Source organism: Salvelinus namaycush, chromosome 13 (assembly GCF_016432855.1).
Source record: "Salvelinus namaycush isolate Seneca chromosome 13, SaNama_1.0, whole genome shotgun sequence".
NCBI lineage: Eukaryota > Metazoa > Chordata > Actinopteri > Salmoniformes > Salmonidae > Salvelinus > Salvelinus namaycush.
The window spans coordinates 17,606,214-17,629,060 of NC_052319.1; the positions used below are offsets into that span (position 1 = coordinate 17,606,214).

Here is a 22,847-nt window from a genome sequence, read left to right on the forward strand (position 1 = left end):
GTTATGGAACCCTGACCTGTCCACCGGACGTGCTACCTGTCCCAGACCTGCTGTTTTCAACTCTTAATGATCGGCTATGAAAAGCCAACTGACATTTATTCCTGATTATTATTTGACCATGCTGGTCATTTATGAACATTTTGAACATCTTGGCCATGTTCTGTTATAATCTCCACCCGGCACAGCCAGAAGAGGACTGGCCACCCCTCATAGCCTGGTTCCTCTAGGTTTCTTCCTAGGTTTTGGCCTTTCTAGGGAGTTTTTCCCAGCCACCGTGCTTCTACACCTGCATTGCTTGCTGATTGGGGTTTTAGGCTGGGTTTCTGTACAGCACTTCGAGATATTAGCTGATGTACGAAGGGCTATATAAAATAAACTTGATTTGATTTGAATACCATTTGTCCATTGACTACTGCTTTTACTTTGTGCATGGAGGAAAAACATTCTGAGCTGTGCTAGTAGTGAAGACACCATTAATAACATTTGGCCATTGACTACGCTTGGCGCATCAAGGAAATACACTTTTCAAAATGGGGTTTTGTTTTTTTAAACTTTACTGGCCTTCATGGAGAAAAGCTAATTATTTATTTTCGCATTTTAACTTTCTTTCTTGGAAGCTCATTGATCATAATGAGGACTAGTATTGGGGAGCCTCACATCAAATGACTATCTTACCATGTTTTCATCTTTGTCTGAGCCGGAGTTGTCCCTTTTGAGAATGTAGCGCTTTTGGAAGTCGTCAGTTTTGTCATCTTTGATGTGTTCTGAAAACTTTTGATCAGGGCTACAGAGAGAAAGAGAGAGATATGGGGGGGCAGAGAAAAAAAATAATAAAACTTGAGTTGTAGTACGAATTCGTTCCAAGAAACCTGAGATGTTTACACCATCTCCCTTCCGCCTCAAACGCTGTTGCTCTCCTCCCGACCTACATCACCCAATATTGAAAACGCAGATAATTACGTTTCCCCAAAAACTCATTTCGAGGGCTGCAAAGGAAAATCTCTTTTGCCTTGGCAGAACATTTCTGCAGGCTTAGCCATTTGAATTAAGAGTAGGGATGAACATTTAAATTATTGGTTGTGGCAGAGAGGGACGAGAGAGAGATTACTCACATTCTTGTATTGCTAGTTTTGTTGATGATTACAGATTTCCCGGTTTGGTCGACGTTGTGGTCTAGGCCAAAGTAGGCAGCGACGCGGTGCAGCAGCATTCTGTGGTAGGAGGTCATTGGAGGGAACTTTCTCTTCTGGCTTCTGAGGAGGAGGATGAGGAGAGGACAGGGAGGAGAGGAGGAGAGAGGACAGGGAGAGAGGAGCATGGAAGAGAGGACAGGGAGAAGAGGATGGGGGGCGAGTACAGGGGACCAAATCAATAATTCAAAGAGGGACTACAGGACAATTAGGAACAGTCGTTCTGTGCAAAACGGTCCAACATAGCCTGGAGTCAAATCTCATTAGTTCTCCCCAGGCAGAGAGAGACATCACACGAAATTATGCATGAGGCTTAATAAATGAACAGAAACAGCTTATTCTGTTGAAATGACCCCCCCCCCCAAATCCTCAACAAATCGAGACACAAGAGACTCGTAAATTCAGTTGAAATGCACCCCAAAAAATCTAGACTCAGCTGAACTACTCACTCGTTATTACTGATAAAGTCGAGAATGTCCTGTTCCAACTTCAGCAGCATCATTCTGTCCCTGTGAATATAATGGATTGAATATGGAGAGAATTAGTTTGGAGTCTGTTTAGTCATTTGAGCATCCATCATTACCTCAGGGTGTGAAAAAAACTGCAATTAGTAATCGACTGATGAATATGCCAAGTGTTCAAACCTTTTAGAGAATGAGTCTTTGCTTATTCACCAGTGAAAGAGAACAACAGCTGGGCTTGTGGGAACAAACAAAATATTTTTAAATGACTGGCATGGCTACACACCTGGGGTTGTTTTTCAATGTGTTTACTAAGAATTCATGGATATCGATCCCGGTAGAGTCTGTGTACTCCTGACTGGAATCTGGAGGGGAAAATAGGCATTAAAGAAAAACTTTTCTATTGTGTCTCCTCATTTCACAGAAACTTCGCAAAAGTTAGAGCATTAATGAGCAAGGAAGATTTTTTTTTTAAAGTAAGCTAAATTTAGAGGACATAAGACCATCCATTGCTTTTTCACTTAATTTTACAGAAATGTTGAAGGTTCATTGAGTGCTGACTGAGAAAGCTGTTATTTTGGTTTATTTTAAATAAACTTTACAACCTCTGAGAAACCTCTGGTTCCAGACAATAGCCGGTGTTTACCCACACAGGATGGCTGTGTCCCAAATGGAAACCTATTTCGTATTTAGTGCACTTCTTTGGACCAGGGCCCATAGGGGATGCAGACAATGCCTACCTCTGGACAGCATCTTCCTGGGCATCCTCTCAGTCTTTTCTAGCAGCTTCTCCACACCTTTGTCCTCCTCATCCTTGATGGGTGGCACCTCCTCTTTGTCAAATGACTGGGAGACCTGGATCTCAACTTCCTCCTGCAAAATAAAAGACAACTGTTGGAGTCACCTTTTATACTGAAACAAATGGGATAAGGTGATTTCTCTTTCTTAAGGAGCTATCCATCAGGATAATGATGATGACGACCCCCCCAACTTTCCAAATGTACAGATTATGTAGCTAGTGGGGTGGCATGGTAGGAAAGCCCATGTGTACTAAGGGTTATCAGTTTAATGCTATGATCTTGAGCATTCACACCCTACAGAGTAGCTAGAAACAAAGGTTTCCCGCCTACTCTTTCTCTGATTAAGAATCTGAAGCACCCAGAACGGCTTTCATTTAATATTTTGGTCAATACAAAAGTAGAAGTAAAACAAGCACACAACGAGGCCGAGGGACAGCAAATGTTTTTTTAAATGTTTATTTTATTTATTTAAATGGGGAAATCTGCCATGTTTACATTGGAGGAAAAAAAAATTGCACCGCCCCTGTAAAAAGTACTAGCCTAGGGGAGTTGCAGCTTGCTAACAACGCTTTGATGCGGCACAGACTGAGTGAAAGCGAGAGAGCGAAGGATGGTGAATAGAGTGGGGGGGGAAAACTCCTGGGAAAGAAAATCTCAATCACACACCAGTTCAAGGGCATAAATCTGACTGAATGAGTCTTAGAGACACCCTGCCAAGAGTATTCTTTCATGAGGTGGGAGATCATTTGACAAGCATTTGTTTAATTCACTCACACAGTCAGGGAGTTTCCATACTGCTCCTGATTTAGGGTTTTTATACAGTAAACCAGTTAAACGAGACACTATTTCATTCTATGGAATGGGTGGAATGAAAGAAAGTTGGCCTAACACCTAATAAAACAAACGTGTTCTACAGAAGCTTGGATTCAATTAATTCAACAGATTTGAACCCCTGCTGTCAGATTAAAACAAATTATTTTAATAGGCTAATTATAGTATAACCTTTTGGGTCTTAAAAATTCTGATTTCATGTTGAACAAAAAAAATGAGAATCTAGACCACAGCTAACACGGAACCCAAACCGGCTGCGCGTGTGCGCCATCGTGCATACATTTATTTTGTCCCCCTACACCAAACGCGATCACGACACGCAGGTTAAAATATCAAAACAAACTCTGAACCAATGACATTAATTTGGGGACAGGTCGAAAAGCAGTAAACATGTATGGCAATTTAGCTAGTTAGCTTGCACTTGCGAGCTAATTTGTCCTGTTTAGCTAGCTTGCTGTTGCTAGCTAATTTGTCCTGGGATATAAACATTGAGTTGTTATTTTACCTGTAATGCACAAGGTTCTCTACTCCGACAATTAATCCACACATAAAACGGCCAACCGATTCGTTTCTAGTCATCTCTCCTCCTTCCAGGCTTGTTCATCTTTGAACTTAAATGGTGATTGGCATCTACACTTTCATAGTATTACCACGACAACCGGCAAAACATTTAGTCTTTCAATCACCCACGTGATTGAACCAATGAGATGGCATGTGGGTACCTGCATCTATAAACCAATGAAGAGATGGGAGAGGCAGGACTTGCAGAACGATCTGCGTCAAAATAGAAAGGAGTTCTATTTTAGCCCTTGGCCTCGCAGACGCTCGTTGGCGCGCACGAGCAGTGTGGGTGCAATAATTGAATAACATTGATTTCTAAATTTATTTTGCGACGCTCGCGCACGCGACGTGTCCGGTCTGGTCAGCATGTAAAGCTAAATATGAATCATGTGGTGAGCGACCTGAAACTAGGTAGATGCTTCAATAGTCACAAATCCTTTCAAGCAACTGGAAACGTCGTGTTATTCAAACAAATTCCTTTCTGAAGCTTTTGTTGGGGGAAAAATGCTGTTCTGGAGGCTGAAGATAACCAAAGAGGGGAACAGTTGGTGAGGTGTGGAAACTACAGGAATTTCTTGTGAACCTCTTTCTTGACGTTTCACTATTAAAAGAGATGCACTTGTGGGGTATAAATATGCAATGAAATGATGATTTGACACCAGCTGATGGTTTGGGTAGGGGCAGTGAATTGTCATAGGAGGGGCGTGGGGGATTTGCGGTTTACCTTGTGTTCTCGAGGCAGATCAGTGGTAATAGGGGGAGGAGGAGAGGACTCTTCGCAAACAGCCAGGCTCCGAACTAACTTTAACTTTGAGTTAGACTGGGGATTGGAGTGGTGAGGGTTAAGAAGAGAGTCAGGATGGGTCAAATACGGTGCAGGTAGAGTTTGAAAACACACCACAAACCAAGCGCATGAGGGAGGAGGTATCAGAAGGAAAATTAAAAGGAACACATAATTCCCGTGCAAGCACAGCACACACTGGCATGGCAACCCAAGCTCAAGACAACACCATGCACACGGTCACCTAGGTTAGATTGACCATTAACTGGTCACTGGTTAGATCACTCGTCATGATTCTGATGCATTAGAATTTAAAATTTGCACTTGAATAACTGAAAACCACAAGCTTAAAAAAAGTGTAAAAAATATATACTACACAAAATGGGAGGGGGGGGGGGTGCAGGCAGTGTAAATTAAAAGGGAAAAACAACTCATTGTCAGCTATTAGCTGGTGGGGTTCATCAAGCAAACACAGTTACAGACATGCCTCTTGCCACTGTACCTTGGGCCTTTTTCCCATCTGTCCCGGTGTTTGCCGCTGTACGGTAGGCAATGAGACAAAATGGATCACATGAGACAAGGGTCTCATTGTCTGTAAGCCCTGGGATGAGTCCCCTTAATAACAAAATGACTGAGGACAATTACATGTAAAGATGGGAATCTGCTCTTGAAACCATTTATTCCATCTCTACAAAAACAGATCCATTAAATGTTTTTGTAATGAAGAAATGTTAAGATGCAACCTTTTCTTTTTCCTAAATATCCAACAGATTCTAACCTTATTTATAAATGGTTGATGCACAATAACTTTTAAATTTGTAAGTCTAAATAAGTCACTGCAGTAGAGGATTTGAAAAGAAAGCGTTCCTTGCCCTCCATGCTACTCTGAATTCTAGACTTGGAAGAACGGCCGCGGGGAATGGTAAAATAACTGTTCTCTCCTGCACACACATCTAAAACAGCACCTTGTGTGTAGTGAGGCGCCTCGATCTGCAAAGTGGAGGAGACAGATGGCAGTAAAGGCATTTGTTCCGCCTCCTCATCCCCCTAGGGGTGATACAGGAGAAGTTTGTGGATAAACTGGGATTTGAGATCGAGATTATCTGCTTTTCCGCTCTTGCATGGATCTCCTCAGCTGACTGACTGCATGGCTCCTGGCCTTTCCATTCCCTTACAGGTATACCCCCCCCCCCCCTTATCCCAACTGCCTTTAGTACTGTACAACCACCTTTACAAGGGGGGGCAGCCAGGCTAAGATACAACTGAAATGGCAATCTTTTCCATATAAAGTGCACTACTTTTGACCAGAGCCCTATAGGCCCTAATCAAAAATAGTGCACTATATAGTAAATAGGGTGCCATTTCAAATGCAGCTCTCCTCTGACTGCTGTAATACCATATATAACCACCTATAGACATGGAGTCAGGTTGAGAGTAGACTTGTGGTGCTGAGATATGAAAAGGGTCAAGGCTTTTCTGAAAGGGGGATAGCATGAGGGAAATGTTACAGCATGAAAGGAGACTAGCCTAGCTGTTCAAATCTTTCACGCACTACCTGTCAGAGGATGGGAGAGAAAAAACGATATAGGCCGCCTGCCATATAAAACCTCCACAAGGTTAACCTTCAAGCGTATGATAACTGAGTAGTGGTTTTGCGGTACACCGCTTCTGCGGGTTCTCACAACTCAATTATCTGACAATTGATTGGTTGTGCTTTGCCAGGGACTCCCCAGGGCCCCTGAGCCTGTGCTGTATCAGAAAGCAATTATTTCTCCCCGCTCTGCTAACCATTACAAAGCCAACCGATACCCCCAACCCTCACACGTCTGTCTCACTAGTCCCCTACCATTTCTCGCTGCATATACCTTTAGTGTAGTCCTCTGGTACATAACCCAACCCCGTCAACTGACATGCCATACTTTGATACGGAAATTGTGTGGGCATGGATGGTTGATTTTGTGGGAAGGGGGGGTTGTAGGCGTTGGTAAAAAAAATAAAACTGGTACAGGACGGTGTGGGGCCCAAGATGTAAGATAGATACAACCCTGCTCTGTGATGAGATTTACCTGAGTTTCGTTCTTGTCTTGGCAGCAGCTCTCTGGTTGAATCTCGGGTTGGAGCTGGGTTTGAGCTTTGGCCTGTGGCTGGGTCTCTGCCTGCTCCCTGCCGTTTGTCTTGGTCGGGCTTGGTTCTTCTCCCCCCGCTGGTGTCGGTGTGGCACTGGCATGGTGGCTCTCCTCCGTCTCCACACCTCTCATAGTGGCGCTAGTCTCCTTTACAGTGACAGTATCAGACATCCTCATTAGAGAAGGCTACTTGGAGCTTCGTCTACCAAGAGCTCGAGACCTAGAGAGCAGAGAGAGATGGACAACACACGACACGGTTGCTTCGGTCAGCCTCAGCCACTGCCTGTCCTCCCCAAGGCTACTGTTTCAGCAGCAGCTATTTGTACTAACAGATCAATGAAGTTTCCTCAATGACAAATGACCCAATATTATAGCCAACTGTGTAATAATGCATCATTGTAAACCCTTAACCTCTGCCCCTTTCCCTACACCCCTCCCTCGATCTAAATTGATGAAAACCGTGTCCCTGAGAGTGTGAGCAGCACCTGGCCCTCAGGAGAGCCCAGCCAGCTCAAAGGTGCTAATGAGAATCAGTGGCTTCTGAAGCGCTTCCATTAACACTTTAGAGGGTGAGATATGCTCTACTCCTGTGTGTGTGACGCTCCTCTACTCACACCGTGGTCCTGCCTGACATTGCGTGTCTGGTGCCAGGGCGGACGTCAGCATGGCCAGATGGTGCAGCGAGCTGTGACTGCTCTGCCTGCCAGGCTGCCTGCCTCGCAGGGAGAAAAGACACGGCGGTTGTGACACTCCCATATGCAGGCCTGTAGACGCTGTAGCTAGCAGCACTGAGGCCTCCAGGGATCCCAATCTTCCTTATCGTGAAAACGGGAGAAGCAATCTCCCTGCGTTATCTCCTATCTGGCAACCTGTCACCACACTGGCATCCTATTCTCTCCGACCCAGTCTCTCTGGCTGTCACTGCCCACTCTACCCTGCCTATCCAGTCTGCCATCTCTAGTCTGAAATGGACTGCCTTTTTAATGCTTTGTCCTGAGACATGGGCTGTGACTGTTACTGCAGAGGCTGTAATGTCTGTAATGCGAGTGATGTCTGATTGTGTGTGTGTGTGTATTTACCGGCTGCGGTGCTTGGCCTGCAGGTCAGTGGTTGCGCCGAAGAGAAGGGCGAGACCCACTGAGGCGGGGTCCCTCTGCGTGCTGCTGCTGTTGGTGTCTGGGTGGTGCTGGACCAGTTGGTGGCTGAGGCTCTGGCTTGTGTGGAGCTGGGTCGTGCTGGAAGCCCTGAGGAAGAGGCCCATGTCCCCGTCACCAGCACTGGGTCCGGCAAGCAACAGCGCTGGCCTCCGACAAGGCTCTCATGCCCCTCAGTGACCTGGGGAGAGAGACAGGTGGAGGGAGGAAGAGAGAGAATGGTTTGTTAGTATGTGTTCACTGGTGATTTATGTATTTAATTGTAAACGAAGTTATCACGTGCATACACACCTCACACAGAGTAGTAGTGATACTAAAACAAGCATTTTGAATCAAGTCTATTTGGCTGACCGAACGGCCACTGTCTAGCTGAGAAGACGTGGATTCGTTGCTTCTCTGATTCTTTTCTCTCCTGTGGTTGGAGGCCAAACTGCAGGGCAGGAGGCTGTCACAGAGAGCTAACGTTTCCATCTCTCAGCTCCCTCAGAGCTCCGCCACGCTCTAACCCCGCTAAACTCTGCTCTCTTCTGGGTTAAGAAGCTGTGTGGAGGAAGTCCCAGTCAGAGGGGTCGGCCAGGAGGTCAAGTGGATTTCCAGCTCGCTCCATAATCCAGTTAACAACGGCTCCAACTCACCTCTTAGCTCTACAGAGCCCCAGGTAACCGGGCACTGTGTCACCTCGTAGAGGTTGCCATGGGCACCAAGAAGCATGGTGTCATGGTAGCTAGTTCATCCTAAAATCTGGTCTCTCTCTTCAGTCCAGTTTACTGAACAGTTATCTGATCTGCTCTACACTGGCCAGGATGACTCTGTTGGTGCTTATCAATTCACATTTTTAGCACAATTGAGCAGTGTAAATACCAGTCCAAATAGAGGCCTGAGATCATTGGGACGTGTTGACTTGAGAATGGCAGGGCACAGCTAAGCAAACACTTGCTGTGTACCTGACTGACAACGTAGCACATTTATCAGGCTAATGGAGGTGGCGCAGAGCTGAAGCAGGGGCTGCTGCATTATTTAATCCTCCGATGGCCTCGCCTGATTGGGATTCATGAGATCTGTAGCCCAGGGCTGGTGGGGGGCTGTCAGTAGAGAGGACAGGTGTGTGCGCGTGTCTGGTTGGCTTTTAGTCTCACACACACACACAGTCACACAAATGCTTGTCAACACACACACCCCCGTCTGTCGGTGTGCGGCAGCCTCCTGTCTGTCAACAGGGCGTGTGGTGTCTGTCACAAGTCCCTCTGCTTCGTCTCTTTCCCCAGGCCTCCTGCTGTCTGGGCTGCCTGCCCTGTGCTTTTTGGGAGTGACAGCCTGCCATAAGCCCTCCGCATCTCAACTATGCGAGCTGCGCTGTGGGGGTCACAGGGACCAGACGTTGGCGAGGGGCTGAACGAGACACTCTGCATATTTTCCCACCTCTTCTCTAGGCGGACTCACACTCAAGGACAATTATGCTTTTAATGCGACCAGACAAGAGCAGTTCTGGAATTCATGAGAGCTCAGTAGTTCACCCCCCCTACCACCCCTCCCGTTTTTTCCGCAGCACATCCAGCGTCAGGAGAGCAAGGACGCCCATGCCTGGCCAACTTTTTCCCTCCCACGCCCCCGCTCTGGAGTGGCCACAGATGGAGGCTCCCCCGGGCTGAGAGAAGGGGTTGGTTGGTGGTGGAGGGCTGGTGGTAGAGAGGAGAGTACAGTACCGTCTCTTCTAATGAGGATCAACCTCCATTACACAAGTTCGTGGTGCGGTGGAACATCTAAGAAGCAGGTCTTTCTTGACCCTGGACATTGAGCCTTGTAGTCACATGACTCTTCAGGAACTTCTGGTCTCAGCTGGAGCACTGACTGGACGTTCCGTAGAATTTTCGGTGTCTGTCCATATACTTGTGGTTTGTGTTTTCTTATGAATTTATGAGTGCATCATTTCTACGGCAGATGCTCGTTCTCCTCACAAGGTGACTTGGTACACACAAATGCATTTGTGGATGACAGATGGACAATATTACAGAGGCAAAGGGCATTTTTATATTCCTTGGAGACAGAAAAAACGCAAAAGGTACAATTCATGGAGCTCTCATCTTCCTCCAGGGGCTTTTATTTTGTTACTTTTCCTTCTTTCCTCTTCAATGGGGGCGGGGTGGGGGGTTCCGTGTCCACATTTCGCAACTAATTGGCCAGGGTGTTCTATCCGAGCGGATAGCCGGAGCCAGACAGAGACAGCACCGGCCATCTCTTCTCCTCACAGTTGACTCGAGGAATGCTTAGGTGGTTAGGGCTTTACATTGAGCTGCTCAACCAACTGTGGCTGACCAGTGAGCAGAGGGAAAACTAAGAGTACAAATAAGGGTGGAAGTGGCGAGTTTGTGAGTGATTGTAACGTGTGTTTGTGTGTGTGCGTGCCTCTCTCTTTCCGATCGGTCATCCAGTCGGCGAATGGATGTTGGGAGATACAAATGAGATCTGTGTTGGTGTCAACGAGTGACAGCTAAGAGTGGAAAAGGTATTGATTTTGTCAGGCTGGATAAATAAGCTGTTTGCTGCTTCCTCATCCCTGCTGTGTACAAAACAAGAGGCAGGGCAGCATCCCAAATGGCACCTTACTCCTATATAGTGCACTACTTCTGACCAGGTCCTGTCCAAAGTAGTGCACTAATATAGGGAATAGGGTGCCATTTGGGACCCATGCAGGGAGGTGTCCTATTGACTTAAATAGTGAGGAAGCATGGCACGAACATGGGCAAGAGAGGAAAGCGGGAGCAGTCCGCTACGGTCGATCTGCAAGTTGACACCATAATAAACCAGAGGAGACAAATGGACTGATCTGTCTGTGACAGTCCAATCATGTGTTAACTAAGCATACATAATTTTATTTTCCAGAATATAAACTAGGTAAACAATATTTCCTTCTTATGAAAGCATGTGACACACCAAAAATAAATCTACCTTTTATCTGTGGGGAACATTTTTTGGGAACATCAAGTAACATTTTTTGGGGTCAAGAATTAAATAGTAAATTTTTATAATTCTGCAAGATTAGAATCCTTTGTGATATTGAAATAAGAACTGAGGGAGATGAAAACTTTAATTAAATTCCTTCCTTTCAACCTTTGTTATCTTTTAAGCACATAGACCTGGAGAGTTTCTCTTCTTTTTTTTACCACCCACACACAGGGGGATGGCGTCCTTATTAATAATCCCCATCAGCACTGGGTGAACTATTTTTTCATAGCCAATTATATTTACAGATGATTGACAGTTGGCTGGCGTCAGAACGGAATATAAATTGCAAGAGGGGGGGTGCTCTGAAGCCTGACACTACTGTGCATTAACTACACACACACACATTTAAAACACAAAATTAAAGACAAATACCATAGTGATGCCAACTCCGTAACTGCCCCTTTTTGCTCTTACCGTGCCCCCTTCCCTTACATACAGCACCATCTGAAATATGTCATTCCCTGGCTTCAGTTTGGAACTGCGCCAAGAAGTACACTGTTCTATTGACGGACTCTAAGATTCCGGTGCATTCAACACTCTGAAGGCTCAAAAGACAGTCCACCTCTAGCCCCAGGGTGCTTTCTTTAATGACGCTCTCAGAGTAAGGGGAGATTTTTTTTAAATGCCCCCGAGGCGGGAGGTTCAACTCTCAGACCCCAGTGGTGCTGTTCATTTCCATCTGCTTAAACACAAAGCCGTGATCAAAAGCAGAGTCTTGCCATCCGAACGTTTTTTTATTGAATGCAGGAATAAAGAAGTCTATATCTATGTCCGAGCCAGGGCTATCAAAAATGAGATGGGAGAATACCCAGTAGTGCGGGGCAATATGGACAAAAATCCATATCACCATCAATGCAATGAAATTATCACGATAACGATACATTGAACGATACGTTTAACATTAATGTGCACCAATTACTTTTTATTATATTACCCTTAAAACTACTACTACAAATGTGTCTATCATTGTCCTGTTAGCAATAGCCCATTTTAGCAGACTTATTTTATTTCAAACTTCACATTCCTCTAGTAAAGGCTACTTATCGTTCTTATTGATGTCAGTAAAAATGTCCTCGATAAATGGTCGGTATTGATACATTTTGATTGATCGTCCCAGCTCTAATTCACAGTACATCGAGCTACACTAATGACTTCAATAGCAAATCACAATATCCACTATCCATCATCTCATCCAGCAGAGAGAGGAGACATGGTGAATCTCTCACCTGCTGTGTGAGTTTCCTAACAGATGGGCCAGGTGACTTCAGGGCTGCCGTCAGAGGTGAGGCTACCTCTAGCTTCCTTTCAATTACCAATGGGGGAGAAAGAGGAGAAAGAATGAATGAAACATATAAGGAAAGGAAGGATGGACAAGGATCAAAATCCTGGTGCAGTTTTTTCCTTTGCTGGACGGCAGCAGCCGCCACTCAGCACACAAAGGAGCGCTACTTTTCACTAATGAGGACTTCCTGCGGAGGTTAGAGCGCAGTGCGCCGGGCTCCGCTCCCTCCCCGGCTACATCCATATAGCAATTACACCACTTAATTGCCTTCATGAGCCAGATATTCCCCTGCCTTTTGCCCCAATCATAATGCAATTACGCCAGGTTTCTGGGCAATGTTAAACGCCATCTCTGGAGTGCATCTCTGGGGCATTATGGCTTGCAGTAGCACTGGGTCCTGTTATGTTATTAATTTCAACCCCCTCTTAGAGTGAGGCTGGAGGAGACTGAACTGAATCATTAGCCAGACTCTGAAAACGACCCTCGTCACCTCGCTCCGGCCGTCTGGGACTGTGATAGGAGCCAAAGCTCACTGATGGCAAGTGACATTTGGGCTAGGCATCAAATTAGAATCCTTCACTTGTACCCTTCATTAGATGTACGATTAGTAGACATAAAAGGATATGAGTTGAAGACTGGGGGGGGAATTGATGAGAATGGCTGATGCAGAGTAGCCGTTAGGTGGTCTGACGGACTCCATTCCCATCGTAACCTTGTCCCACTTTACCAGAACTCTGATTGCCCCATTTAACAGAAATGAGATGCATAGTATTCCGGGAAACTAAATACAAGTGGCCCCACTCTACCAATTACGACACAGTTCGCACACACTTAGCATAAAAATGATTTGCTAACAGTCCCCTAAGGTATCATATGGGGAAATGGAATAGGTGCAATTACCAGTGAACTATTAGCAAATAAAGCCAAGCTCGTAACGCTATAGAATAATCTATGACAGGGATAATAACCAATTCATCAGCCAGCCAGAGGACGATTGAGGAAACAAACACACCTGGAGACACAGAAATGATCATGAAAATGCTGACAGAGGCACAAGACAAAAACAGCAAACCTCAACACTTCTAAATGGCTTATGAGCTGATTGAGCACTTATTAGCAGAATTGCAAAAATTACAGAAGAAAAATAGGAAGCACACTCCTACCAGACAATGTAATAATATTCAGAGTTGCAAAAGATCTGCATATTCCGCGCCCTATTAGAATCAACAACTTTTCCGGTGTGAAAAAAGCCACCGTGTCACAAATTGACAACGCCATTGAAGGAGAGATGGAGACTGTCTTACTGTTGCATGTATTTCCCTCCTGGTCCAAGCATGGCACAGCGAGTAAGGTTTTAGAGAGGGACTGAGCAGCTTGGGTCCGAGTGCCGTGGTGCTATTCAGCACACACCAAAAGATCTCAGCAGGGGATCAAGCGCACCGCTTCCTTCCCCCTCTCTAACCTAAGGGAAAAAGCCCTTTGGGAAAGAAACAACGTCGCAGCAGCGCAAATAACAATATTTTCAAAGGGGAAGTTAATGGGACTACGACCAAAGACAACCTTGGTGCAAAAAAATCACAAGCTCCAGACAGCTAATCATATTCCTCCTTTTTTCGAACGCAAAGCTTGTGAACTTCTAGAAAAGCCGCAGCATATCCCCGGCAAACTCTGTCTCTCACTGCAAAATGCTGAATACTACAGCCACGCTCACAAACAGTCTCAGGTTTATTTCTCTATGTACAAAGACAAGACCCACTTACACAGGGTGCTCATATATTGGACATTGTTCTGGTAGGTACTTGCACCTCTCGAGCGGAGCGTGCACAGCACATATCACTCACCTGCCACATTGTAGCCACCATTATTTCCATTGGTCAGGGGTTTAGTTTCCATAGTACCAGAGGCTGCATTGGCTGTGAAAGTTGCTGCTCGGAGAATTGTCCGAGACAGCCCCCTTCTTCCGCCCTTTCTTTCTTCCTTTCTTCGCAGCGCTAGCTCGCTCTGTCTGTGCCGGGCTGCCTAAGTGCCAGAGCCCATGGTTGGGTTGAGACTCTCACTCCGAAGCCTCGGAGACAGAGCCAAATCAACGACTGGGCTGTATGATGTCAGAGCCGAGCTCAGCCACTCAGGTGGCTCGGCTGAGCTCGCAGCACGTCACTGGCTAAATTGAGCTCTTTATTAGCGATACAGCCCGAGCCCACGGCGTTGAGAGGAGCCATGGGATGTTTACCTACCTCACCCATCCCTCCCCCTTCATAACCAACTACCCCCCCGCAATAAAATCACAACCCAACCAGAGTGTGTGTGTGGGTGTTTGTGTAGGAGTGAGTGTGTGGGAAAGGTGGGGGTATGTTGGACCACAGTATATGCCTTACAGAGAAATAGTGTAAAGAGGTAGTGCGATGTAAAGAAAGCTTGAGAGAATTCTACTGTCTATGTGTATTTGATTGATTGACTGTAGCAGTCAATTAAGGGGGAAAAACATCTAATTTGAATAAAAGTTTTGACCCGTCTCTTCTGCAAGTCTTTTAGTGAACAAAACGTGTTTCTAAAGAGATAGTTACTACAAGATAAAATATTTGATTATTCATTAGTGATGAAGAATTGTTCATCAAGGAATACTTGGCCTAATCAACCAAATAGGACAACATACAGATGCTCAGGCCTACCCATGGCTGCGCCCCTGCCCAGTCATGTGAAATCCAAAGATTAGGGCCTAAGTAATTAATTTAAATTGACATATTTCCTTATATGAACTGTAAAGCAGTAAAATCATTGAAATTGTTGCCTATTGCGGTTATATTTTTGTTCAGTATAGTTCTGTACGATGGCGAGTGGTGGGGTCGATAAACCAGGACGATTCTCCAACGTTTAAATCTCCAGTTAGGGAACATCGGTGCCCCCGCACATTGACTCTGTACCGGTACCCCCTGTATATAGCCCCGCTATTGATATTTACTGCTGCTCTTTAACTATTTGTTCTTCTTATCTCTTACTTAAAACATTTTTTGGGGGGGGATTTTCTTAAAACTGCATTGTTGGTTAAGGGCTTGTAAGTAAGTATTTCTGTTGTATTCGGCGCATGTGGCAGCAGATAGCCGAGTGGTTAGAGCGTTGGACTAGTAACCGAAAGGTTGCAAGATTTAATCTGACAAGGTAAAAAAAAATATGTTGTTCTGCCCATGAACAAGGCAGTTAACCCACTGTTCCTAGGCCATCATTGAAAATAAGAATTTGTTCTTAACTGACTTGCCTAGTTAAATAAAATTTTAAAAATATATTTAAAAATTGGCAAATAAAATTTGATTTGAATATTCCTACCAGCCAAGCAAGACGGAAAGGCAAAACAAAAAAAAGCAGCCGTTTGCAGGGGATTCTGACCAGGCCAAAGAAATAACAAGAGCGATAGTTAAGTTAATAGCTGGGGATATGCGCCCATTCTCGGTGGTTGAGAAGAATAACGGATTTCAGCACCTCGTGAAAGTGCTATAGCTACGTTATTAACTTTGCCCTCTCCAACCCATTTGAGAAAACAGTTAGTACCAGCTCTATATAAGCAAGCTAAAGCCACAGTTGTCAATGAACTGGCCAATCAATCAAATTTATTTATAAAGCCCTTCTTACATCAGCTGATGTCACAAAGTGCTGTACAGAAACCCAGCCTAAAACCCCAAACAGCAAGCAATGCAGGTGTAGAAGCACGGTGGCTAGGAAAAACTCCCTAGAAAGGCCAGAACCTAGGAAGAAACCTAGAGAGGAACCAGGCTATGAGGGGTGGCCAGTCCTCTTCTGGCTGTGCCGGGTGGAGATTATAACAGAACATAGCCAAGATGTTCTAATGTTCATAGATGACCAGCAGGGTCAAATAATAATAATCACAATGGTTGTAGGGGGTGCAACAGGTCAGCACCTCAGGAGTAAATGTCAGTTTGATTTTCATAGCCGATCATTCAGAGTATCTCTACCGCTCCTGCTGTCTCTAGAGAGTTGAAAACAGCAGGTATGGGGCAGGTAGCACGTCCGGTGAACAGGTCAGGGTTCCTTAGCCGCAGGCAGAACCGTTGAAACTGGAGCAGTAGCACAACCAGGTGGACTGGGGACAGCAAGAAGTCATCATGCCAGGTAGTCCTGAGGCATGGTCCTAGGGCTCAGGTCCTCTTGAATGGTTGGAGCTTTCCCGTCCATGGTGTAAAGACTGTGGGAACAGAACCCGGTTTCAACATTGGAGTCAGTGGCCACTAAGTGATCACTTGACACGGTCAACCGCAGCTGGTGTATGCACCCTGTGTTGCAATTACAACAGATGGAAGGAGCTCAAGGGCTACAGAGATAGCCCATCACATTACCTCGGAGTGGGAAATTAGAAGTACCCTGCTACAGACATCGGTGCGCATGTTTTTCTCTTTGTAAGAAAACATGGCATAGGCCTATACAATGTCTGAGCCATTTTTACATATTGATTTCATACACAGAATCCACTGTGTTTTAGTGTTGCAGATTAATCGTGTTTTCATTTCAGAAAATACAAAGTGTTGGTATTCCTGATTGTGCTCTCATCAGGCATTATATCACTCATGCTCATATATGGAATCAGGAATGCCAACACTTTGAATTTTCTGAAATAAACAAAAATTAACTACAGTACCAAAACCGAACAGTTACCCCAAAACAACAATACTACTGAACCGTGGGTTTGGTGAACCTTTACATACCTACGAAACAAGTAATTAAAATCTAGATGGTATTGAAATAAACAATGGCATTTCTCTCAAAGATAGGGCACAGGCAGCGAAATCCTTTCTTACCCCTCTGCCATTGATCTACGTGGGGTCCTCACAACTCCCTCGGGCAAACACACCGACACCTAAAAAAACATCCAATAAACAATTACCGCACATGCATGCGGCACCCTGCCTCTACTGTAAACAAATGTGATTCTCACACCTTCAGAATTATACAGCTCTAGCAGGGAATGAATGCTTACATCCTCCATCCTCCCCCAATAATATACTACAGATCCCTGTCAAGCAACCATCAGGAGTCTGTGTTCATTAAATGTGTTTACATTATACTGCAACGACGTGGGGAGTTGAGCCCAAAGAGATGGTGTTTGGCAATAACAGACGCTTTGAATGCCTCAGTAAGAAGCAGATGAGAAAGTTGGAGACAATTGGAGGGAGAGGGAAAGTTAGTAAAAAAGAAATGTGACCAAGTGTTTGTTTTTGCAAGCGTTTCCCTGAAACCTTGTCGCATTATCCCTGCCAGGGTCGAGTCCTAGATTAAAACATGTCCCTGGGCGTCCCTGACAATATTCATATTTGATGATAGCTCCTGAAACGATTGAAACTGCAAGTACACACACCTTCCCTAAGCTGTAGGAAAAATATAATTTGACTACGGCTTAAATTATCTTGAAAGATAAATTCTGCTGAAAGAGAGAAGAGGCTACTCCTGTATATCCAACCCAATATACTTTACTCTGTAGTTGAAGAAAACTGCTCCCCTGAAACTTGTGCGGACAAACAATTATTTCAGAGAAATAATGACATAAGGTCTAATTAACTAGATTGGTCAAAGAGACAGTTTTTTTTAAGCATCACACCATTGAGCTGCAAAGTTTCACTGTCACCTCTGGGTGGACGACTATAAGTGAAGGTGCGAGGGATGTGATGGGAGGCAGGCTGGGGATATAGTTGTCGTCGCTCGAGTTCTAGAGCAGGTCTGGTTGGGTGAACTGTGATAAGCTCACAGGGCTAATTGCATACACACCAACAGGCTACACAGTACACACACAGGCACACACGCTCACAGCATGGTGCGGTGGTAAGGAAACATCTAGGCACACAAGTGCTAGTGCCCTCAGCATTTCATACTTCACCAGTGATTGGAAGAAATTGAGTTACATATCGCAATATTATTTTTGGCAATATTATATTGATAGTTTTGACTCAAATGTTTTGCTAGGTAGCATTGACTAGAGCTAGTCGGCTGTACCTGAGGCAAAACTCGGGTATTTTTCATCCTATAGCTTCTTTGTCATCTTTTTAAATAGTGAGTCAACATGTTTTCAGCAAATTTCCTCATGCTCTCTCGTCTTTCTGTCGCCGACATATAGTGAGCAATATTTTTGTAATATCAAAATCGCAATACATATAGAATCTCAACACACATTGTTTTGGCACCTAAGAATTGTGATATCGTATTGTGAGTATCTGGCAATTCCCAGCCCTTCAGCTGAATAGATTGGTTAACAAAATACCTCTGGAATATATCTGGAAGATAAAATCCACCCGGTGCACTACACACCCCTGGCGAATAAGGTAGTTCCTTTCGCTGCTGTAATTGGAGAATATTCACTCATACTAATTAACTGAATGCATTGCAAAGCAAGCTGGGGTTGGAAATGGATTCAGATTAGGGCTGGCGATATGACCAAAATATCATATTACAATATTTCTCACGTTTTTGACAGTATTTTATGTTTTTGAATAATAAAAGTTGTACATTTGCTATTCTGATAGTTTTATACTGTTTAATTAAACTTCAACCAAAAATATTTTTCAGCATTATCAATTTCCTGCACTCATTTCAGATCACACTGCCACGTAGGGCTGGTACAGATGGGCAAAAAATCTAGACCTTATTTTAACTAAATATTGCAATTTGACTTGTGATTTTGAGCAAAACACTTAAGTGAGAACTGTTGGAATCATGGAAATAAAACAATTATTCTAATAAGTGGGCACCACCTAACGTAAGATTAGCATTAGCGTTTTACATAATTTGGCCACAAACTAGCTGTTTATAGACAGTAAGAAACAAAACAAACATTGAAATAAGGTTATAGAAGGTAAAGTAAAAACCTAAACCGGTCCTTGCATCAATGCCGGTATATAGTCAAAAATGGTATACCTCCCAGCCCTAATTCCGATTAGCACTGATTTAGTTCAAACTGACAAGTGAGGTAGTGGTGGTGGAGACAATGTATTTACAATGAGCAACCAACCCATGAGTGACTAATTCTAGTAGTGCAATACATCCTGCAGTCAATTTAACATGAGGAACATACAGGTAACTGGCAAATTAAAGGAAACACCAACATAAGTGTCTTAATAGGGCACTGGGCCTCCATGAGCCAGAACAGCATCAATGCACTTTGGCATAAATTCTACAAGTATCTGCAACTCTATTGGAGGGATGGGACACCATTTTTTCAAACAGGAAATTCCCTAATTTTATGTTTTGTTGATGGTGGTGGATGGGGGCATTGTCATCCTATGCAGGGATAGCCATGGGAGCCAAATGAATAGCCAAAATAATGGCCTGCTGTAAGGGTGGATGGTAGGCCCCTTACTTAATCTGGTGAGCAAGGAGAGGCAGGAAGCAGACGATCCTGTGCACCGTATTTATTTAAGGCTCTTGGAGCAGGTGCAGGTATTTACAAAATCTATAAATCATCCAACAAGATGGTGGACCAGGCTCAAAGTAAGTAATAAACTGAAACTAGACAAATGAATATAAAGACGGAAGATCAAACAACTCTACAGTAACAGTTGAGATACTATAACCTGTACGATACAGAAATATATATAGAATACTTTTAAAGAGCTGGACTAGAGCAGAAACTCTCCCCCCCCCATTAGTAATGGAGTGTTCCTTCTTAATGAGCAGACCATGGCCACGCCAAACATTTGTAGAGGCAGATCTCACACACATGTGTAAGTAATGCTTCAGACTAGCAACATACAGTGGGGAGAACAAGTATTTGATACACTGCCAATTTTGCATGTTTTCCTACTTACAAAGCATGTAGAGGTCTGTCATTTTTATCATAGGTACACTTCAACTGTGAGAGACGGAATCTAAAACAAAAATCCAGAAAATCACATTGTATGATTTTTAAGTAATTAATTTGCATTTTCCCTAGGCGTTATGGTTTCTGTTTCAGTGTTTCATGTCTGTACGCTACACGTGTTTCTTGTTTTGTTCCTTGTGTTATTTATTATTAACGTCACTCCCTGTACTTGCTTCCCGACTCCCAGCGTACAGGTTACAGGCTCCTTCACTTCGGCTGTGTCTGACAAAGTTACTTGAGGTCAAATCCTTGCTTTCGTTCTTGTTTCTATCAATTCTTTTCAAATCTCATTTGGGAGTGAAACATGGATGGAAGAAGCAAGGACTTGATGCCAGCAAGTAAAGTTTTCAGACACAGCCTTGGAGTTGACCAGAGAGACAGTAAGTGGAGTTGACCAGAGAGACAATAAGTGGAAGAGATAGACAACACAAATGCCATTTCTTCATCCAGGCTCTGCCATCTAATTGCCCCTCGCCTTCTTTCTCCCAGATGAAAATTATCCCCCTCTCCGTTATTCAATTAGAAAGAACATATGTCACGGGCAACTCAGCATTGGCAAATTATAACCCTTCTGACCATAAATCAGAAGTAGCGTCACTGCACTGCTAATTACAGACACTCCAGAGGTTCGGAGAGTCAACCACACCGTGCCACCCTACTTCAAAATAATTAATGGACGGACACTATGCACACTCACTGGTTCATCAAGATTATATAATCCCATGGAAAGAACAAGAACATTTGGGGGAAATAAATGGCTGGAAAATTGTGAGTCATTTTTGACAGAGGGTCGCTTATAATGGCCAACAGTAACACAATCACAATGCTTCCTGGACCCCGACCTGTCAACCCATTTCCCAAGATGTTTACAGTGACAACTGGGTGTCTTGAGGTCCAACAAAATAAATGTAATAATATTCAAGCACACACAATCAAAGTGATAGAAACCTCATCTCTCAAATGCCAACCCAACACTTAAATAGCAGACATCTTGCCTTTTTGAAGTTAATAAATCCAATGTGAAACGTCACTTTGAAAACATCTACAGTCCTATTGATCTGATTGGTTACTGATCTGATTAGTTACTAATAATATAATTTACAATCCCTCAAATTGTGTCCCATATGTGTTTAGACACGGCGACCATTTACGGGAAGTTTTTTTGAAAAAGTTACTTGATTGTTCTCCAATTAAAAATCTCTCCCTAATCTCTGAATCACACCTGTAACATCAATAGCTACAGTAGAATATGCATGCTTCGGAGGGAGGGGCAGGTGGCCTACACACACACAGGCAAAGATGTTAGGCTGGTAGTCTCTGGAATAAGTTTGAGAGACAGTGAGGGCTTTGTTGTATTTTTTGTGGGACTGAAAAATCCAAGAACGTTAAAGAAAGTTCACTGGTTTCCATGCTTTAAAATAGTAGTGCTGTTCCGGAACATTATAGTCCACTTTCGTTCTCGGTTCTGTTCTTCAAAATAATATATTTTCCAGTTTTCGCTACCGCTCTCTGAACTGGTTCCAACCCCAGTGATTTACATTTTTGGGAATCTGTTTTAAAAAATATTCACATGCATAATAAAGAGATACTGTATGTGATCATGTTTAAATTAAAATCTGTTTGGGCTTCTTGCAGTCAACAAATTATTTGTATTTATGTTCCGGCCTCCTGACCATGCCCTCAAGAAAAAAAATAGTCCCACAGCTGAATAAAGTCGAGATTACCCTGGGTTATTGGCTGAGCGGGATATATACATTTTTCTTTGATGGTCGTTCCGAGGCAAAATAGCTTGCATTACTTTGCAGTGTTTTACAATGTTAAGAAGAGCATACCTTTTGCCAACCAGACAAGAGTCAGATGCCAATGGCAGGGTTTTTCATGCCTATTTGTACAGTTATAAAACGCATTGTATATCTATTATATTACATTGCTCCCCACAGTGATATGCTGCTGGCCATTATTCTGTACACTTTCACAATGAAAAGCCCAATCAAAAACAGCAAAGGGGTCTCATTGAAGTGACTAGATCAAAATCCTCCCAATTGACGTCAATCCAAATTACACAGGGGAGTGGGTCTTCAACATCAAGCCATTTCAAGTATGAGTTTTGGAATGAGGGGGTTCTTCTAAGCAATAAATGCACTTTAAGTGACTTGGCAGAGCTGAATGCGCTGGCTCAGCTTGGGAAAGGAGAGCAAACGGAGAGGCAGATCTAACAATGTTGTCACACCCACTATTCCCACTGTCTCCTTTTCACAGAGATTTTGAGATTGAGCCATTAACAGATGGTATTCTCAATACAAAGCAGTAAAATCAAATGTTTTATCATTTGACTCCATCCAAAACATTTAATGAGGAGACCACCAGCCAACTATATTCCTGCCTGCCTTCTGTAGTTTAATAAGCTGTTCTCAGGTCCATTCTTCCACTACCCATGCAATGGATCCACCATCAGATGTGGAGGTTTGTGGCTGGCCTGGTGGTGGAGGTTTGTGGGTTTATGAAAAGGAGGAGAGGAACCGGAGAAGGCGTGTCAGGGAGCCCTAATCTCCCTATAAAAAGGGTTTCAATATTAAACGACTGATAACACCTGCAGGCTATTCAGCACTGCAGTTCAGGCACATTGCACTCTGGATTCATGAGTATCAATTTCCACGTTTGGCAAAGATGGTTTCCCGGGAAAAGGGCAGAGAGCGAGAGGGTTCCTGAATAACTGAATGCTGAACAGCAGTCTGTCCAATACGCACTCGACAGCCACCACTATGCACCCAAACTGTAACAAAGGATACTAAAGTAGCCCGTC

General features: G+C 44.0%; 1 protein-coding gene across 5 annotated transcripts in view; it reads right to left on the reverse strand.

The window, feature by feature from the left end:
* Positions 1-22,847, reverse strand: part of LOC120058305 (R3H domain-containing protein 1-like) — a 79,562-nt gene that overhangs the window by 19,906 nt on the left and 36,809 nt on the right. For 2 of the 5 annotated variants that reach the window (XM_039006864.1, XM_039006869.1), the window contains exons 2-8: positions 7,830-8,085; positions 6,691-6,970; positions 2,392-2,524; positions 1,938-2,016; positions 1,640-1,699; positions 1,113-1,253; positions 676-784 (exon numbers count right to left, since the gene is read on the reverse strand). In XM_039006864.1, coding sequence (XP_038862792.1) covers positions 676-784; positions 1,113-1,253; positions 1,640-1,699; positions 1,938-2,016; positions 2,392-2,524; positions 6,691-6,927 — 759 coding nt within the window. In that variant the 5' untranslated portion in view covers positions 6,928-6,970; positions 7,830-8,085. Of the gene's footprint in view, positions 1-675; positions 785-1,112; positions 1,254-1,639; positions 1,700-1,937; positions 2,017-2,391; positions 2,525-6,690; positions 6,971-7,829; positions 9,987-22,847 lie in introns of those variants that run through there. The other 3 variants (XM_039006868.1, XM_039006867.1, XM_039006866.1) reach the window with 3 other exon arrangements.